At 46.6% G+C, this 20,324-nt stretch overlaps 1 protein-coding gene across 1 annotated transcript; it reads left to right on the top strand.

Annotated features, from left to right (window-relative positions):
- Positions 1-15,609: 15,609 nt before the first annotated feature.
- On the top strand, positions 15,610-16,830 carry LOC136495230 (sialyltransferase-like protein 3). Its single transcript, XM_066491213.1, has one exon. The coding sequence runs from the start codon at positions 15,610-15,612 to the stop codon at positions 16,774-16,776; it is 1,167 nt and encodes a 388-aa protein (XP_066347310.1). The 3' UTR covers positions 16,777-16,830.
- Positions 16,831-20,324: the final 3,494 nt, after the last annotated feature.

Here is a 20,324-nt window from a genome sequence, read left to right on the forward strand (position 1 = left end):
GTCGGTTGCCGCCAGCATTCGGTCCAGTGTCCGGTCACCTATCTATCGAGCCACTTGCCCAGCGTCCGGTCGCAGTGTCCGGTTGCTTGTCCAGCGTTTGGTCCAGCATTTGGTCACCACGGTGAGCTCATTTCTTCATGATCTTGCATACGGCTTGGTTCCAATCTTCATGCTTGGACTTTGCTTGATCTCTTGGGTCTTCTCTTGTGCTCCTAAGGTTTTGCTTGAGGTGTTGATCATCGGATCATCACATCGCCTTCATCCAAGTTACGTCTTGCACCCTATTGAACTACAAAACAAACACTTGCAAATTCATTAGTCCAATTTGGTTGCGTTGGTCATCAAACACCAAAATCCAAAGTACATGGGTCAAGGGTCCATTTTCCTTATAATCTCCCCCTTTTTGGTGATTGATGCCAACATGACCAAAGCAAGCAAATAATAAGAATATGGAAGTTAAAAAACTACCTACTTGCTAGGATGCAATGCAAAGGGCAAGTTTATTTGATACTTAAAGATACCAATTGAAATCATATATGATATTAAAGGATACCAATTGAAGTCAATTGTAAGATATCAATTAAAACTAAATGAAAGCTTATCTTGCCCTTGCAAAAATCCCCATGTGGCATTATGGATTCCTACAAATTTTACCATTACTTAGACTATTCCATAATCCACTTTCCTCCCTTTTCTCGGACCATTACCACTTGTAGACATCAACTTGATGCTTGCCTTTGGTCCTTCAAACTCTCCCCCTTTGGAATCAAACACCGAAAAGGAAGACATTAGTGGCACAAGGGAGGGTCAAACTTTGTGATCCTTTGTATGTAGAGTGAAATGGATCACAAAATTTGACTCTCACATTATATAGACTAAGCTCCCCCTAAATATATGCATACATATGGTAGAAAGCAAAGCATATGCATAATTAGCAATTTATTATACAAGAGAGTTTAATCTATATAATGCATGGAGAAAGCATATAAATATGAAATGAAATCAACATGATGATGCCAATTGAAGAATGATGCTTAACTCCGGGGACTCCAATTTCCTTACAATGAGACTACTACACATGTGATAGATTTGAAAAATTGATACCATTTGAAAAAGTGTTAGTCTCAAAGCATCCAAGTTGTAGAATTACTCCCCCTAAATATGTGAACATAAATGTGGAACACTTTGTAGGAATCATGCACATTGATTTTAGAATCAAAATACCACTTGAAAGATGACATCTCATGAATGTGAGAATCATTTTCAAAAATGATATCCGGGAGAGATTATCTACAATTTGGACTTTGGCACATATTAGATGAACAATTGTAAGACAAGCTATGTGTCATTCTCCTAGACAATTTTAAACCATGTAGGTTTGCTCTAAGGGTTAAAAATGAGACCGAGCAAGCCTACCATAAGATATACCTAATGTATGCATGACAAAAATATAAATATGCAAATGCAAACATAGGCATGAATAGTAACTAGTATGCTTAAGATATCAAATTGTAAGAAATACCAACTGAAAGAAGTACCAATTAAAGAGTAATAACATCTAGTTACCTAACATGGGAAGGGGAATTTGGGTCCATAGTATTCACTAACCCACTTGGCAATGATTTTGTCCATCATGATGCACCCCATGAAATACACCCATACTTTGCCAAGTCTCCAAATTCCCCGAAGTCCATTGGACTTCTCACTTCCCTTTCGGGATCCAAACCTTCTTGGTGCTTTTCATGTTGGAAATGATTTCCTTTGGCACCCAAAAGCATTTGACCCCATTGTTGGCTTGCTTGTTCACCTTGATGGCCACCACCTTGTCATTTTTCTTTTTCTTCAAGAGATAAGGTGTAGAGGCCTTCTTGTCCACCTTGTTGGTGTAGGTGTTGGAGAGCTTGCTTGTTTGCTTTTTCTCTTTCTTCTTTGCTCCTCCCCCATTCTTCACCTTGCACTCATAGGACTTGTGACCTTGCTTATGGCACACGTAACAAACCACAATTTGTCCTTCATCAAGCTTCTTCACTCCCTTGATGGTGTTATCTTGATGAAGTTGGGTTTGCTTCGCCTTGCCTTTTACTTGAGTCAAGTCCTTGGTGAGGCGAGCTACTTCTTGCTTGAGTTGCTCATTCTCCCTTGCAACCTCTTGTGTGCATGTATATACAACAACTTTCTCAACACAAACTTGGTTGCACAAAGGTGAGTCTAAACATAAATCATTACAAGAAGTAGAGGCATCCTTTTTAGACAAGTTAAAGATAGAACTTTTCTTTTTAGATGCCTTGGTGGGGGTTGTGCTAACGACTTCAAGATTGGCAACTTTATTAGTTAGCTCATCACAATGTTTGCACATGGTTTCCATTTTAGCAAGCAAACTATTATATGCTTCTTGTGAGCTAGCTAACTTTTCTTTTAATTTTTCATTTTTCTTTACAAGTTGTTCATCCTTGATTGTGCATGCATTTATTGTTGCACTAGCCTCAAGTTTCTCAATTTTAGTAGATAGTTCAACATTGAGATTAGCAAAGTTCTCATAATGTTTAAGCAAGGTTTTGTATGCTTTTTATGAACTATCTAGCTTTTCTTTTAAACTTTTGAGCTTCTTTTATTGACTAATGCAAGCTTTAGCATAATTAAGATTTTCTTGCACAATTTTATGATAAGAAGGCATATCATCATCACTATCACTCTCACTAGAGGAAGAGCTTTCGTTACCTCATGCCATAAGGCACACACGAGAAGAGCTTGATGATGAGTGCTTGTGGCCTCGCCTCTTGTGATGGGGTTCTTCTTCACTTGAAGAATCATCCCATGACCTTATTGACGTGAGAGCTTGATTCTTGCACGCCTTCTTCTTTGTCTTGGGTGTGGGCTTGTTTGGACAAACTTCCACAAAGTGCCCCAACTCGCCGCATCCATAGCATCCTCTCTTTCTTTGCTCATTTCTTTGATTTGTGAAAATGAAATCTTGGATTTGGATGGGCACACCCTTGACATTTAGCCTTTGGATCATCTTCTCCACCTTGTTGATAAGTTTGATTGATTCTTCATCAAGGTCGGAGGTGGAGGAGGAAGATTGATCATCATCACTTGAATCGTCATCATCATCATCATCGTCGTCATCTTCTTCTTCATCTTCACTTGAGGAGCTTGAGCCTGAGCTTGTCTCAACTTGCTTGCCCTTCATCTTCTTTTTCTCGCTACATGTGAGAGTCTTGCCTTTGCTTGATGAAGAGGCTTCTTCTTGACCCATCTTACATGACATTTCAAATGCCACTAACTTGCCAATGACTATGCCCGGGGTCATGTTGCTCAAGTCCTCCATGTTCTGAAGGATGGTGATGATGCTTGCATATTTCTTTTGTGGTAGTACAGAGATGATCTTCCTCATGATGTCCGCATCATCTAGCTTTAATAATCCTATAGAATGGAGCTCATTGATAATTAGATTCAAACGAGAATACATATCACGAACAAGATCATCATCATTCATAGTAAAGGAATCATAGTTTTGCTTTGCTAGACAATGTTTTTGCTCATGGACATTGCTTGTGCCATCATGGAGCTCTTGGAGTTTTAACCAAATTTCATGTGCCATATTTAAAGTGAATACTTGGTTAAAAACATCCATACTAAGTGATTCAAACAAGCAATTTTTAGCTCTAGCATTGAAGTGCATTTCTTTTTTATCACTCTTTGTGGGGTTTTCGGGATTCTTGATGGGTTTCATCCCATCACGAGTGACTCTCCATACACCCAAATCAACCGCCTCAAGGTGACAAGCCATTCTAACTTTATAGTATGGGAAGTTAGTGCCGTCAAAGTGCAGAGGCCTAGCGGTATCCATCCCAACCACTCTAAATAGGGTCGGCTCAACGGCGGTTAAGCCAAAGGTCCAAATTGAGCCAACCGGCTCTAATACCAATTGAAGGGACCGTGACACCTAAGAGGGGGGGGGGTGAATTAGGCAACTTAAAAATTATAACTCTAAACTATGGCCTCTTTTTCTAACCTTAGCAAAACCTATGCAAAAGATAAACTATCTAAATGTGCAACTACGGTTTTGCTAGTGTGTTGCTATCTCTACCACAAATGTAGTAAAGTAATCAATGTAAATACAGAAGCTAAAGAGCAAGGTAGAGATATGCAAACTCCCGTCGACGACTCTGGTATTTTTACCACGGTATCGAGAAGCATGTAAGCTTCCCCCTAGTCCTCGTTGGAGCCCCTCGCAAGGAATCCCTCGCAAGGGCCAAGCTCTCAGTCGGGTAACTCCGTAGATAGCCTCGGGCCTTCCCCACGCGCAAGTGGGTCTCTGACGTGCCTTCTGGCAAGCCTCTCCCGGATGCTCCCCACCGTCTTCACTATCAAGCTTCCAGCCAAAACGCCGCGGGCCTTGTTCCCTCCAATACACGGTGGTGGCCACACCACAAACATGGTTGGTGTGATCTTGCAAGACTTCAAGCCCCTCCAATGTACAACAATGGTGCTCGCAAGCACCGGATGGTAAGAGGTATGTAAACCTCACTAAACACTAGGCCTAAACCTAGAGCAAGCGCATAAGCGGTGGTCTAATCAACCTAAGCACTTCGCAAAGCACCTACGCTAATCACCTGATGAAACACTAAGCACTATGCAAGTGGAGATCACTAAAATGGTGTATCAATACCCTTGGTATGTTTCCTCAGCTCCACTCTCATCAAATGGCCGGTTGGGGGTTGTATTTATAAGCCCCACTAAGAAAGTAGCCGTTGGGGTCAAATTCCCATGAAACTGCTACTGACTGGGCGCTGAATCATCCTGATCGGACATGTCCGGTCGTCCCGACTGTTGAGCTGGCAATATACTGATCAGACGCTGGCCAGCGTCCGGTCGCCTGCCACCGGATGTGTCCGGTCGTAGATTTGCCGCTCTAGAACCTTACTGTACTCGATTGAACGCTGTTGTCATACATCTGGTTAGTTGCTGCCAGTGTCCGGTCCAGTGTCCGGTCGCCTGTCTACTGAGCCACTTGCCCAGCGTCCAGTCGCAGCGTCCGATTGCTTGTCCAGCATCTGGTCACCATGGTGAGCTCATTTCTTCATGATCTTGCATACGGCTTGGTTCCAATCTTCATGCTTGGACTTTGCTTGATCTCTTGGGTCTTCTCTTGTGCTCCTAAGGTTTTGCTTGAGGTGTTGATCATCAGATCATCACATCGCCTTCGTCCAAGTTACGTCTTGCACCCTATTGAACTACAAAACAAACACTTGCAAATTCATTAGTCCAATTTGGTTGTGTTGATCATCAAACACCAAAAATCCAAAGTAAATGGGCCAAGGGTCCATTTTCCTTACAATAACAAATGCGGAATTAAAAATATTGGTCTAGCCAAGACTACACCCCTCTATCTAAGTTATCAAGCACCTTGAAAAGATTCTAAACAAGCAACTAAGGTGTTGGGCTAGCTAGAGCACACCTAACCAATTCTAGGAGCAAGGTCACACAATCCTATGCCACTAGTACTTCAAGCTCGGGGGAGCTCCTACAGAACTAGTAAGCAAAAGCACAGAGCTCCTAAGCTCACTAGCAATGCTCAACAACAAGGCAACTAATGCCAAATTAGAGAGCACAAATTACTTAGCTGCACAAACTAAGCAATGTGACTAATAAGGTTACTAAAACCAAATTTGCCACACAAGGGACCTACTTCTATGCTACACAAGCAAGAAGGTAACTAGCAAGCTACTAAAGCTAAACTAGTCACAAGATCAACTACAATGGCACAATGTAAATGAAAGTAATACAAGCTTGTGTTGCGCGGAATGCAAACCACCGAGAAGATGATGAAGACAATGTTGACACAGTGATTTTCTCCCAAGGTTCACTTAGTTGCCACCAAGCTACATCCCCATTGTGTTGACCGCTCACTTGGTGGTTTGGTGGCTAATTGTCATCACCTGCCAAGCTCGCACGTCGGGCACCGCAAAAACCTACCCCAAAAGTGAGGGTAGCTCAATGACACGCTCAACTAGAGTTTCTCTTCGTGATCCCCATAGGGTGAGCACAATCCCACTCACAAATCCTCCCCTAGAGCACCGCATAATGTTCTCGTGCTTCAACAGAGTCACAAGGCACCAAGTCGTCTAGGAGGTGGCAACCTCTAAGAGTAACAAGCACCATTGGCTTGCAACACGATCACCTAGTGCCACTCGATGTAATCTCATGATGCAATCGCACTAGAATCGCTCACTCACTCAATCGGATGATCACTATCAAGCATAAGTGAGTTAGAGGGCTCCCAAGCACTCCCCAAGAATGCTCAACCAGCCAAATGCCTGAGCTCCACCTCTATTTATAGCCCTCAAGCTAAATAGAGTCGTTGAAGCAAAGATCCCTTTTCCATGAGGGCACCAAACATGGTGGTGGTGGCACGACCCTAGGGGTGGCAGTGCCCCTTCAATGGTCACATAACGGCTAGGTTGAGTGGTCATGGGCACTGGACAGGGGTGGCGGTGCCACCCCACCCAACACCCTAAAAACCCTTCTCTCTAGAAAAATAGTGTGGTGCACCGCCGTCACCATGGCGGTGACCCCCTCGCCTCAGCACCGAACTCACCACCCTTGGGAAAAAAGTGGCGGTGCCATCGGACAACACTTGGCGGTGCACCGCCCTACACATGGTGGTGTACACCATCATGTCCGGTGATAGGCCTTCTGCTGCTGCTCGAAACCAAGTCCAGGTGGGCACCACCCTAGGGGTGGCGGTGCCACCGGACAAGGTACGATGGTGCTAGCTCCAACCCCTGCTCTTGGCCTCGACCAACCGGTCACGGTGCACCGGACAGGGGGTGGTGGTGCCCCTAGGGCAGCACCCCAAGCCCGGTTCCACCTCCTTTCTTCACCTTTCGACTTCTTTGCAAATCTGCTAACACCACCCAGTGATCACCACCTTGTGCTCGTGTGTTAGCTTTTCACAATCATTTTTCTAAAGGATTAGCACTCTTTTCTCAACGCCACTCGATCCTAACATGTATGCAAAGTTAGGTCACTCAAATGGCACTAGATGACCAATATACAAACAAGTTTGCTCCTCTTAATAGTATGGTCATCTATCCTAAACCCAGTCATGCACTTCTCTACAAAACCTTTGACCAGTGAAATAAAATGCCCTACAAATTACCTTTGCCTTGCGCATTCCATTCCATCTCCTCCATCGTTGATGCAACACATGCACCAACCAATCACCAAATGAAATGATCCACTTCATATCATCACGTAACTGTATTGGTTCATCGATCTTGACCTCACTTGCTTTTCACCATTGCCTTCGTCCATCGGCGCCAAGTCTTGCTCAAGCTTCACCGCCATACGGTCCATCACTCCAAAGCCTCCAGCGTGCCCTTTACGCTTGCAACCAGTCCATCAAGTCAAGTCTTGTCTTGATCTTCTCCACCTTAGTCACATGACTCAACATCATGTCTCATATACAATGAGCTCCTTCATCACATGTGTGAGCCTTGCAACAAATCCAAGCCATCTTGAACGTCATGGCATGAGTTGCTCACATAAGTACCTATGGACTAATCATCTGTGTAACACATATTAGTCCACTTAAGGTTGTCACTCAATTACCAAAACCAAACAAGGACCTTTCAATGAGCTTCTCAATGTCCCACTTATCTAGCTGTAAGTTGTAATTAACAACAAAAGTCTCATACTCTTTGGGCAAAGATGCAAAAACCAAATGAATTAGGAACTCATCCTTGAGCCCCAAGTCCATTGGCTTGAGCTTGGATGTCGTGTTGCTCATCTTCAATATGTGCTCTCTAATCCCTCCACCAGAGTATTTCTCATTGACTAACTTCTTAATAAGAGTGCTTGCATAAGCCTTTGAAGAGCCAGTGAACTGACTCTCCACCTTCTTGAGATACTCAGTAGCGGTGGTACATTCTAGGATTGAACCCCTTATTGGATCCTCAACGGAGCCCTTAATCATCATCAAACACTTACGGTTTGAACTATCCCACTTCGCACGATCAAGGTCGTACTTCATTCTTACTTCTGCATGGTCACACTGTCGAGTAGTGAAAGCTACATCAGTCTCATTTGCCTCCCTCATCGGGTCCACTGGCTCAGTGGGACATGGAGAGATAAGTGCTAGATCATTGTTAGACAACGCAAGTGCTATCTCAAGCTTCTCTCGTCATACGTTATAGTTGCTTCCATTGAGAGGCGGAATGAACGAGATAAACGTCATTGGGTTGTAGCCTGAAACAACGTTAGAGAAAGTGAGAAACAGCTGACATAATAATTGCATGCCATAATTTAACGTCGGTCAAAATTAAAACATACAATATACTTCTACGTTAATTCTACATCACCGTTGGGCAGAAATAGAACTAATGCATAGAAAAACTCATGAATAAAAGATTATAACATTGCTATTATCAACGTTAGTAAGAAAAGTAACAATACCAAAATTTAATTTAAACAAATATGACTACTCCTCCAATTAAAATTTTCCCGTTGGTTTCAATTTAATTAGAGGATAAACATAATCATAGCAGTGGAAACGAGAAAAAATAAAATATCCTTCTTGTTCAGAAGCATTTCCTTTAACTCATCTACTTTCTAAAAAATTCATCACGTTTGTGCAAATTTTACTAGAGATTTAAACTTCAAAATTTGTCTAAAATTCATCAAATAAATAAAGGAAAAGCATCTGAAAATTATAAAACTTAAACTTCATTTCTTCTTTATTTATTCAATCCAATGGCTAAAGGAGCCCGTGGCCCACTCAAGTACAGCGCGTACTGGTGGCCCAGGCCCCAACGTGGGCCTAGGCCGAGATTCCGTTCGCCCGCCTGGGTAGGAAAGGGCCCGGCCAATCATAGCCGTTGATGTCGATCCGACGGCGCTCCGCGCACATCGGCCGAACAAAACGGCGCAAGTCGCCTCCCCCTGAAACCCTAAGTCCATTCCCTTCCTCCCCTTTCTTTCTCTTCACTGCAGCGCCCGAAGACAATGGAGCGACGGCCGTGCAGTGATGGACGGAGGAAAGAAGATACAGGGTCACTGTGGGGCCCCTCGCCGGCACACGTGCTTGCCCATGGCTGAGAGCGCCACCGTCGAGCGGCCTTGTGGCGACAACCTTGACCGCTGAGCTTGAGGCGGGGCCACGCGGTGGTGTGGCCTCCCTGGACAGGGCTCGGGTGCTACGTCCTGCGCGACATCGGCGGTGGCGACAGCAACAGGTGAGCCCAGGTAGGCCCCTGTGCTCTCCATCCTTCTTTCTAGGGTTAGGGTTAGGGTTTTGATCGAAATCACAAATCGAATCATCTCCTTCTACTTTCTACCCCAATCTAGATCTACACACTAGTTAAGGCTCAACTGATACCAATGTTAAAATAGTAGGATCTCCTAAGAGTGGATCAGTGGGTAAAACTTCCTTATTGGTGAACAAAACCGTAGACATTGGACCTAGAACCGATAGATCTAAAAGAAGAGAAGATTCCCCAGGTACTAAGGGGTCCCCCCTGCCCCCGAATCTTCATCCTCAGAAGAGCCCTCCCCTCTTTTTTGTTTCTTTGACTCGGGCAAGCCTTCTGAGGTTCCTGCTTCCCTCACCCCTTTTTGATCCTCGACAAGAGGGGGGGTCATCGGGATTGGGGTATCGGGCTCGTCGCGGTCCGCATGTTCGTACTTCCGCTGGAGGTTGTCCACAACCTGCCAGAACTGGCTTTCCTAACCGTTCTCCTAAAAATCTAGCCTTTCATTTTCTTCGACCTTATCTTTGATTGCCTTTTATGAAGTCGCACTGGGAGCTAGTGCTTGCTATCTCAGAATAGCTCCATGGATCTCATCGGAAATGTTTGGTGCTTCTTGGGGCTTCTTTGGCGACCGTGAAGTCACCGGATGAATTGCCGAGTAGATAGATCTGATCCTTCCTTTCTATAGGAAATGGCTGATGTTGCTAAGTCACCTTCCGTTGCTCTTGCATCATCCCTTTTCCAATTCTGTATGGTGAGATGTCACCAACCATCAGCGGGCTTGGAGGAAGAGCTCAACGTAGCCATGGCGAAGGTGATGCAGTCTGGGTCGGTGGTGTCACGGTTACGGTGTTGAGGTCGGTCGCAGTGCAGTGGTGGCGCAGAGGCGGCGATGAAGACGGCGGTGGAGCTTCCGGTCGCTTCAACGCTGCCCTCTTAGATCAGATTAGGGTTAGGAATGCAGGTGGGGTTTGTGGCGGCTACAGTGAACCTCGTACTCAGCGCCCTGGCCCCGACCTTCCTCTTTATAGCACTGCGTGACGGGGGCTCACCAACCATAATTGGGTTGGGCGCCCCCGATCAGGGCACGGATCAAATGCCCAAATTGACCATTGAGTCAACTTGGTGGAGATCAACCTAACACTCCACTATCCATCGGATATTGGTGAAGTCTTGCACATTCGGTGACAAGAAGATGACGAGGTCGTCGGGGTACATGGAAGCCCGGTGCTTAATTGTATCCGGTAATGGAGTGAACACCGCCCGGCGGTCGGCCTCGGCGATGAGCGCGTTCAGTACCTCCATGACGATCATGAACAAAAGTGGCAACATCGGGTCGCCCTGCCGCAGTCCGCGGGCATGGCAGATGCGGTTCCCGGGGCGTCCATTGACCAATACTTTGGTGCTTGTGGTACTTAACATTGTCGAAATCCAGTCCCACCATCTAATCGGGAAGCTGGCGTGCTCTAGGACCTCTAGCAGGAACGGCCAGGCCAATGAATCGAAGGCCTTGGCGAGGTCGACTTTGAGCAGCACCGTCTGGCATCGACGTCAGCTGTACAGCTCTGAAGGATTCGTTGGGAATGATGTGAAGTACCACAGTAAACCCGTCCTTAGGCCAGTCTCAGTGGGGGTTTCATAGCCCAGTTTTCAACACACCTATATTTTAGAAACAGTGCAGAAGAGTTTTATCCTCATGAAACTCTCTCTACTTCCATGAAACCTTCGTAATCTCTCTCTTCATCAATACAGTGACATGTCAGCGTATTTAATGCTCATAAAACTCTATGAAACCCTCATTGAGATTGGCCATATAATTCTTTCGAATACATGATTGTGAGTGCATGAAGGTTTGCGTAGCCATAGTGATGAGGCCACTGTTAAAATAAAGTCAAAGTGAAGCAAATAAAATCTTTGTAGAAAAACACTTCCGTTTATGGGACAAATTAATCACTGTTAGGCATAAGTTTCCAAGGTTCGTACTAGTTTATTACTATATATGTTCCTAAATAAGTCAATTTTTAGAGTTACCTTCAGTCAAAAATTTTAAGTTTAATCGAATTTATAGAAAAAACACAAAGATATGGCATCAAATTAGTTAATGAGATCCAAATATTTTCAAACTTTGATAGGGAGGCGTAGCATGAATGCAGATGTTCCATTTTAGCTCCAATTACATCATCAATTGTCATAAGATTAAACTTAGTATTCTATATTAGGAATGAATATAGATATCCATATTACAAGTTCTAGTGGACATATAGATCCAAATAATTCGGATTTTTAGGCTTCCGCGCAGATGGCACCGTTCAGTTTGTGGATCGTGATGTGTGGCGCTGGGCATGTGCACTTCCGTAAAGAAGCATTGGGCATTGCCAAATGAGGAGCAGTTCTTTTGTATTGGACCAGATTGGTTAACTTCTACTCCAGAGCCATGGTAGCAAGGAAATGGCGGAGTTGACTGCTATCATGCTATGAGGACTTGGCTTTTGAGAAATGAGTTGGTCCATGGTGCTAAACTTAAACATGTGTCTGCATTTGTTAATTTCCTATTGAATTATGTTTATTCTTTGCTATTTAGCTGGCATTAGACAGTGAAGGAGGACCTGAAAGGCAAGCAAGCTATCCTTTCAGAATTTGAACTAAGCGGGCATGACAAAGAAAAAAGCAAAGCCTGACGACCACCAGAAGGATGGAAACTTTGAGCGCAGGGCTAAGTGAAAGTGAATGTCGATAGAGCTTTTAGCCAAGTAACTGACTATGCGAGCATTGGTATTGTGATCTGAGACACTGCAGGTATGACTATTGTTTGTGCTTGGTAAGCTATTTTTGATGGGATGAATGCATAAGAGGTTGAAACTTTAGCTTCTTTGAAAGGGATGCAACTGGCAGCTGAATGGACGCGAGGTAAAATAAATATCGAATCTGACTATTCCATAGTTATTCTAGTTGTTTGTAGTTCGATTGTGCATAAATTGTAGCTAAGTTTTATTGTATGTGATATGAAAACATGTGTATAGGGAGCTTCCAGAGGTGAGATTTAGTCCGTGAGGAGAGAGCAAAATGAAATCGCTCATAAACTGTGTAGCTGGCGAAACGTATACCACACCCGGCGGTGTGCCACATGCAGGTTCCTCAATTCATAAAGTCGTTGATTACAGAAGAATATAACTTGTTTCTTGCGTGATCGTTATAACTCTCTCCTTTGAAATAAAGAAGAGGGGAGGGGGGGGGGGGGGGGGGGGGGGGGGGGGGGGGGGGCGGCGGGTATCCTGAGTTTGTTGACACTAGACAGGTTCTATGTTTGTTCGCAACAAAAAAGGTTCTATGTTTAAATCATGACTTCGCCCCTGCTCATAGTCTCGTAGGAATAGAAAGTACGACCTCATGAAGTCTATCATTAACTAACAATGAAAACTCAAATCACAGCTAAACCAAATATTAATCAAATTTGACGCCATTGCACATGTGCCTCCCTTGGCTATGGAGAAGGGCAACGACGATGCGAGACACAGAGTTCTCCGTCAATGCGTTCTGGCTCTCTTTTCCAGCAGTCCTGCTTCAGTAGTTTTCTTTTCCAGCTACATTCCTCGGTTGCCCTGACCCTTAGCCATCTGAGAAAATCATGCTCTTTCATCCAAGCTATTTTCTCGTGGTTTCAGATTTATATCCATACACGCCGGCTCGCTTTGGGAGCTGAGTGATCTAGGTGCTAGTCTGCTAGAGGAGAAGCCTATGCATCCGTAAAGAAAGGAACAACTCTTTCGCACTGTCTGCCTTGATGCTATCAAAAATTCTTTCTTGTGAACTGAAATAATCGCTAAAAAGCAGACGGGGACAGAGACGACAACGCTGTCAGCCATGATGCGGCGGCGGCGGCCGGCCTTCCGCGTGGAATTACTTGCTCCACACATCTTCCTCGATCGGCAGGCTAGGAAATTTTCTCCGGCCCATGCACAATCTCTGGAGTAACAGTGAGTCAGTGACGACCTGGATGCGAAACGGAGATTGGAGGAGCTCCTAACTCGAGTCCACTTATCCACAGTCAACATGTTATTTTAGTTTTTTTTTTATGATTTTTGCTATGACGAGGGGGGTTGGCCAACATGAATGGCAGAACGGCACCACAAGGTTGGCGCCCTCACAGGCTAAATGCCTAAACCTCACCATCCAATACATAGACAAAAGGTGCTTGTGACATCAGACACTACCCGTCGTGTGCTTAAGGCCTTGTTTGATGTATGTGTATCTACTTCAATCCACATGGGTTAGAGTGGATTGGAATGAAACTTAGTTTAATTCCACTCCAATCCACTTCAACACATGTGGATTGAAATGAATACATGCGTATCCAAACAAGTCCTTATAATAGAGTTAAATATATGCACTTTTTATGGTATGTCATTAGGCCCCGGACCTTAAAAACGTATTTCTATATGTCATTAAACTTATCAAATGGTGACTACGGACTACATGTCCGTACGTATGACCCATATGTCACTATGTCAGCACCTTGCTACCTACGTGCCAAGCTAAGGCTAGTATAAACAACGATTAGGTCCACATGTCATCAACAATAAAGTCACATCCCACCATTCGCCTCTACCCGCACTGGCCCCCCACATCCCTGGCCATGGTCGACGGCGAGGAAGCATCACCAAGCGCCATCGAAAGCTAGAGAGAGAACAGGCAAGGAGAGAAGAGAAACACGGTGTGGATGACATGTGGCTCCTACAGATTAATAATATTCACATCAGCACGTGCCGACATGGGTAATATGTACATGCGATGTATCATTGGATAAGTTTATGTCCTGTTTGGTTGAGCTATATGGTTTCTGAAAAAGCTGCTATGAGTTATGGACTGTGGAAAAAGCTATTGTGAACTAAGAGTTGTGAGAAAAACTAAAAGTCGTTTGGTTAGAACAGCTATGAAACTTTAAGATGTGTATGAAATACATGTAATACCCCTGATGGATAAAGTTCCTAGGATACAGAAATGGCAATAAAATTCTCAGGATCGGATCCAAAGATTCTAGAGCTCCAACATGAAAGTGTAAGATTCTCTTAAAAAAACCCAAAAATGGTGAGATGGATCGGTACTGCACTGAAGCGGGGGAATGTCTCAATCCGCAGTTCGTATTAGACCGCCGATATCCTTTCCACCCGACGTGCCGGCAACGACGAAGTTGCAGGATTCCATCCATCACCTTCCACCGTGCTGATGCCGACCCTCCCCAGACTCTTTTTTTTTTTTTTTTTGGGTAATGATTAATGGCCTTCCCCACATAGCCAGCCACACACTAGTTGTAGTTTTTTTTACAACAAACAACTTTATATTTAGCAGCAACGCGCTGCAGTGATTGTTACATCGTCCAAGCCTACATCTTGTAGAGCTTGTGGCAAATTGCATTGAAAGACATGGTGCTCAAAGGAGCAGGAGAACTCTAAGTTGTGGTTGTGGATGGTAGAGTCTTTTGCAGCCTGTCGTGCTAGAGCATCAGCTATGGTGTTGAGCCGCCTGTGTATCTTGTAAACCCTGGATGACCTGCTTCTTGAATGGTTGGAGAAGGTTTGAGTGAAATACTTGATTCTCCAGTCCGGAGGGTTGGAGAGATCATCGCTGTTGAGGAAGTAAACCAGTTCACAGTCGGACAAGTAGTTGACGCCTGTGAGGTTGAGCCTGTCGATGATAGCTGAAGCAAGAGCCAGGCTAGCAGCCTCAGCCATGAGCACCGAAGTGCATGCATCAAGTTTGGCCTTGCTGTAAATCGCCTGTGCTGGTTGCTCCAGGAGATTAAGGATGAAAACAGCAAGTCTTGCCAACCTGGATTGCAAATTTGGATGGTCCGGCGCGGTGGAAGCGTCCACATAGCACCGGGAGCCTTGGAGAAGAGCCGGTGCTGTGATTTCGTACGCACCTGTTGCAATGAGAGCGTCATACCTAGTAGAGTAGTTGATCACGACCGAAAAAAACACGGGCGTCCAGGGGAGGCGGCGTTTGGAACCTTCGCTAGCCCTATCACCGCATCGGTTTTGGTCTAAGCAACACTATCGAGGTGGTACGACGATCTCCGTCGTCCGTCGTCCATGGCGTTCGCGCCAAGCCATCCGCGGCGTTGAGCTGAGCTGGGAGAAGAAGCAAAAGCTGGAAGCAGCGCAAGAGCGGACGGACGTGCGCAGGGCTTGATTGGAACGCCGTCTTTCCAATCTTGACGAATCGTGGGCCACATGAAAGCGACGATCGGCTTCATTGGATGTGTGCCTGCCGAGCCAACTCCGAACAAATAAAAAGCGCCCACACGCAAACGTGGAAGCTTAACTAGCTTGCTTGCCGGGCACGTACTTATTCCAAGATGAAGAGGCAGTGGAGCCACCCGTCGGTCGTGCTCCCGCTGCTGATCGCCGTCTTCCTGCTCCTCACGTTCCGGTGCTCCCTGCGCCATCACGCGCAGCAGGCTTCCACCAGCCACCGCGCCGCCGACGACGACGACGACGCGGGAAGAAGCTACGTCGTCGTCGACGCCAAGCTCGCGGAGCTGGCGGCCGTGGACCCGGCCGCGTCGGCGGTGCTGCGGGCCGGCGAGACGCTGCTGGAGCGGAACCTGACGTGGGCGAGGGCTCCCCCGGAGCGCCGGGACGCCGCGGTGCGCGGCCTCCGCGACTGGCTCGGTAGGCAGCGGTTCGATCCCCACGTGATGGCCGAGCTCCTGGACCTCATCAAGCGTCCCATCGACCGGTACGCCGCCGGCGGCGGGGAGAGGCACGAGCACGACGACGACGTGGACGTGCGGCCGTACGCGTCGTGCGCCGTGGTCGGCAACAGCGGCATCCTGCTGGCGCGGGAGCACGGCGCGCTCATCGACAGCCACGACCTGGTGATCCGGCTCAACAACGCGCCCGCGGGCGGCGGCGAGGGCAGGCTCGCGCTCGCGCGCCACGTCGGCGCCAGGACCGGCCTTGCGTTCCTCAACGGCAACGTGCTGAGACTGAGCGGGTGCGCGGGCACGCCGCGCCTGGCCAGCGCCGGCTGCCGGTACTGCCGCCGTGCCTACGGCGACGGCGTGCCCATCCTCACCTACATGTGCAACGCCGCGCGCTTCGTGGAGCACGCGGTGTGCAGCGCCGACGCCGCCAAAGCGCCGGTGATCGTGACGGACCCGCGGCTGGACGCGCTGTGCGCGCGCCTCGTCAAGTACTACTCGCTGCGCCGGTTCGTCCGCGAGACGGGGCGGCCAGCGGAGGAGTGGGGCACGCGGCACGAGGTGGGCATGTTCCACTACTCCTCGGGGATGCAGGCCGTGGTGACCGCGGCGGGCGTGTGCGGGCGGGTGTCCGTGTTCGGGTTCGGCAAGGAACCCGGCGCGCGGCACCACTACCACACGCTGCAGCGGGGGGAGCTGGACCTGCACGACTACGAGGCCGAGTACGAGTTCTACCGGGACCTCGAGGAGCAGCCGGAGGCCATACCCTTCCTGCGGGACTCCGGCTTCGGGCTGCCGCCGGTCGTCGTCTACCGCTGACCATTAGTTCAACGGCCGTGTCAGTCAGTGCCGACGTACATACTCCATTGGTTTTTGACAAGTTTTGCTACTCAATCAATCAAAACGTGTTGTACAAAAACGTAAGATGGAACCCAAATCTGCGTTTCATCACTGCAGATGGAAATTTGGATGCTCCTGCATGGGAGCGTCTGGGTCAAGTCGCTTACAATCTTGCTCAGGTCGTTACCGGAAGCGGTCGTGAACTGAATACTATAGCCTATGGTTGACAAGCAAGCCTCCAGAATCTGGCAGGTGTCACCGTGTCATGCTCGATTGCCTTGACTGGGGGTCTGCAATTGCTCAGTCAAGTTCCTTAGTCCGCTCTCGGCTGAGCACAGAAAGTGCCAAAGTGGATCGGCAAGGCCGTCTGAGCTCTGGACTCTGTCCCCCAATGCCCCGCCCCGAGTGCGGCCCATGAGAAATTGAATGAGCTTCTGCTACGGGCGAAAATATGAGGTTTAGGGCCGAGATGTAGTTTTAGAAAACTGTGGTGGTTTTATATACATGATAAGCCAAAATATACAAAACCGTGATTTAAAAAAAAAGAGATCACAGGTGGACTTTCTAAAACTCCAAAATACCACAATTTTGACGAAACCTTAAAAATTACAAGGTTTGTAATATCCAAACATGCAACAACTTTTGAAAACCATAGTATTTTACAAAATTGTAGTATTTATCCAATACTTAAAAATAGTATTTTCCTTCCAAACGTGACCTTATTTTTCTTCTGCGGAGTAAAAAGAAATATGAGGTATTTTTTCCTTAGAGCATCTCCGCGAACGGCACCTAGACCGGATGATCAAGGCGCTCTAGCAGCACCCTGGCGCTCCGGGTCCGATCCCCCACGGGAGCGCAATCGTTGTGCGGAGGTTAAAAAAGGGAGAATTATATATTTGGCACTGAAACAAATCAGTCTTCCGTATTTAGCACTAAAAAATTTTAACCTTTTTTTATCTAACATCAAATTGAAATTTTCTTCCGTAAATAGCATTACCGTCTATTTTCACTAGCAACGGTGTTAAGTGGCTTGCAAAATGATATGAATGCCCTTATTTCTGATGTATTATGGATTCATTTTTTCTGAGGAATGGCTCAGGTCCACATGTATATAGGCCTTTTAATCTTGACCGCAGATCAGGAGATAAATGGCTCAGGTCCACAGGTATGCATACTAGTATTTCTGATGTGTTCTGGATTTATTTTTCTGATGAGGAAAAATGGCCAGATGACATCACGTGTTCACCGTATTGCTCGGCGGCGCGTTCGATTCGGCACAGCACAGCAGCGCGCCTACGTGCGTGCGCGCAGGGAGGGCGCACAGGCCTTCGCGCTCGCTCGGCCATGCTCTTGCGTGTGCTCCAGGTGCTCGCCGCGCTCCTGCAAACCGGCCCCGCACTGCGAGCGAGGCCACCCATGGCCAGTCCCATGCCGGGGAGGCAGAGTGTGCGCGAGCCTCCCGGTGACCTTCTGCGTGCGGGCGACCTATGCCGGCAGGGCGAGCCTGGAGCGTGCGAGGCCCGCGACGACAACGGCGCCCGCGGAGAGGCCGGTGAGCAGGGTTCGCGGCGCGCATGACGCGACGGCGGTGAAGGAGACGGGGGCGAGCGGGTTGGCCTGCTCCATGGCAGCGCGCCACCGGACAGCTCGCTGCGCTCGTTGCCGGAGAGGCGGGCTCTGTCGATCTAGAATTAGTTTTTTTTTGTTTGGGGAGGAAGAAGGTCGCGGGAGCGCTCGGCCGTACAGGGAAGAAGGTCGCGGGATCCTGAATGCGTGAGTAGAAGGGTATATTGCACATACGGAGACAAAACTGACAAGCTCAAACGATTCAACTAACATATGCACGGTAAAAATTGACGGTAGTGCTATTTAGAGAAGAAAATTTTAACTTGGTGCCAAACAAAGAAGTTTAAATTTTTAAGTGCCAAATACGAAAGACTGATTTGTTTCGGTGCCAAATAGATAATTCTCCCTAAAAAAAATCATCCACAGGTCCAAGGACCGGCCCACTCACCGCTCTATATGTCCGTGGCATGGGGCCGGAGATTTTCTCGGCCTACGTGAGAGGTCTCCTACCTTAACCATAATGCTTGGTGGCGTCTTCCCCCGCAGACCGAGTGTTTTTTCTTAGAGCATTTCCAGTAGTACCTCAAAAACAATTGGTAAATCAATGAGTTTTCCAAGTGGCTAAGAAAGTTGAGAGTATATTTGTTGGGCTTCCAATAGTTTCTAAAATACCACTCCTAAAATATAGAAAATTTTGCATCCGGATTCCTAGACTATTCCCAAATCACGATAATTTGCTTTTATACTTTCTATTTCTCATGTACATTTCCATTCAGAATCATGTCTTGCCCTTTATTCTTCTCTACGTCCTTTCACCTCCAGATTGGCCGATCGGTACACGCGCAGATATTTCTACGTGACTAGATCATTTTCCCAAGTGCGGAATGATTGTTAGTTAAGATAGAGAGTTGTCGGAGAGCAGTTTTTTCAATCTTATGTAAAATCAAGATTGGGAGTAGGTTTTGGGCCAAAGTGTTGTCTTCTTACCGGCTGCCACTTTGGACCATGACACCATTTGGGAAAAACGTTTATATTGATTAGTCCATTGTTATTTTTTTCTCCCCTATCTTTTTTTTCACCAAATTTCATTACTTAACACAACAAAATTACAGAGGTTTAAGCACCCACGTTCCGTTTACCATAGCTACCATACTCTGCTGATTGACCCAAACACCTAGGGTTCAGAGCGAAACCATACACCCACCAAAGCGTCAGACACAAAAACAAGCAGATAACAAGCACATAGCGTAGCTGTTCTAGCACACAGACCTTGCCCATAAACCCACGAAACGTCTTCCAGTTATCACCCTTGTATGTCCTTGATTATATGATCGTGAGACCAGACCTTAAGCGACCCCTATGCAGTCTGCGGGGTCAGGCCTAGGCGCCGCTGAGGCCTCCCAAGCCTAGCCCGGGCAGACGGTTATATTAAATAAATTCAGATTAGGAACTGAGTTCTCCCCCAAATCGCTTCTTCAAAATTGAATTCCCTCTCGCTCTCGCTGGTCCTCTTCTTGAAAATTCCCCAATCCCCTGCAAGCTCATGATCCCCACCCTGTCGCGATCGCCTCCTTGCTCCAGAGAGTGGAGATGAGGTCACCGTCGCTGAAGCGGCGCACGGCAGAGAGGCTCCTCTGCCTCGCGCTAGACGCGGCGCTACTTTATATTCTCATGGGTTTAGGGATTTTTTTATTTAAATTGTTCTATTCCTTTGTTTGTCCATTCTCTAAGACGCTTAACGTTCCTTTACATTTTGTTTAGAAACTATCCATTAGAAGTATAATATTTATGGTTAGTGCCTACATTAATTAGCAAGTATGTGAACTACCACATAATTTTATGGTTGGAACTGCCCTTATATATTCTCATATTGCATATATCTAGATTCAAGAGCCATGTTTTCCATTAATATTTTGAGCTAAAATCATGAAGAACAAAAAACAAAAGAATGTTTCTTCCTT

This window comes from Miscanthus floridulus, chromosome 12, assembly GCF_019320115.1.
Source record: "Miscanthus floridulus cultivar M001 chromosome 12, ASM1932011v1, whole genome shotgun sequence".
In the NCBI taxonomy this organism is placed as follows: domain Eukaryota; kingdom Viridiplantae; phylum Streptophyta; class Magnoliopsida; order Poales; family Poaceae; genus Miscanthus; species Miscanthus floridulus.

Coding starts and splice junctions, on each gene's coding strand:
- LOC136495230 (XM_066491213.1), top strand. CDS start 15,610: ATGAAGAGGCAGTGGAGCCACCCGTCGGTCGTGCTCCCGCTGCTGATC.